Source organism: Mycetomoellerius zeteki, unplaced genomic scaffold (assembly GCF_001594055.1).
Source record: "Mycetomoellerius zeteki isolate Tzet28-1 unplaced genomic scaffold, Tzet1.0 C4315882, whole genome shotgun sequence".
Classification (NCBI taxonomy): Eukaryota; Metazoa; Arthropoda; class Insecta; order Hymenoptera; family Formicidae; genus Mycetomoellerius; species Mycetomoellerius zeteki.
The window spans coordinates 1-722 of record NW_017255483.1 but is presented as its reverse complement, the minus strand read 5'-3'; the positions used below and the strand labels follow the sequence as shown (position 1 = coordinate 722).

Genomic DNA, 722 nt, shown 5'->3' with positions numbered 1-722 from the left:
TGCCATTTGTACCAATATCTACATATATGAATCTAAGTTGTGCATCCACAACAGCCAGTAATACAACAGAAAAACTGTCTTTATAATTATAATATAATGATCCTGACTGTAATGGTGGATCAATTTTAAAATGTTTGCCATCCATGGCTCCAAGACAATTATAGAAATTCCAACGATGACCAAAATCATTAGCTACGACTCTCCATTCATCCTCACATGATGGCATTCTAAGATAGTCTTCACGTAGTATATGAATAATCACAGTACATACTTCCTTAATGATACCTGAAATAGTACTCTGACCAATCCGAAATGTGAGACGAAGAGATTCCTGACTTTCCCCTAAAAATAAAATAACATTCTTTGAAACATTACTTATATTTTCATTACTGATGCACATTTCAAGTCTAAAAAATTTCGAGTTACCTGTTGCAAGATGTCGTAGGGTGAGAGACAACCTCTCAGCAGGTGAAATGCTTTGTCTCAAATGTGTATCCTGTTTTTTAATAAAAGGAGTTACTTTTTCTAAAAGATCTTCAAATAAAGTGCTATTCATTCGAAGGCATCTGTAACAAAAGTATTTAGCATATCAAGTATATCGTAAACAAATTAAAGAAATAAATTTCTAATTGAGTTATATACCGTCTAAATCTATCTGGATCTTCGAAAAGCAATTCCGTAAAAAGATTATAATGCATGCCTCTCCTCTTCCTCTTTAAAAG

At 32.7% G+C, this 722-nt stretch overlaps 1 protein-coding gene across 1 annotated transcript; it reads right to left on the bottom strand.

Moving 5' to 3' along the window:
* Positions 1-12: 12 nt before the first annotated feature.
* On the bottom strand, positions 13-710 carry LOC108720380 (uncharacterized; the record flags this gene model as incomplete). Its single annotated transcript, XM_018444406.1, has 3 exons — positions 643-710; positions 427-566; positions 13-342 (listed from the first exon to the last, which is right to left on the bottom strand). Coding segments are annotated over exons 1-3 (526 nt in total), but the record flags the coding sequence as incomplete, so codon positions are not given.
* Positions 711-722: the final 12 nt, after the last annotated feature.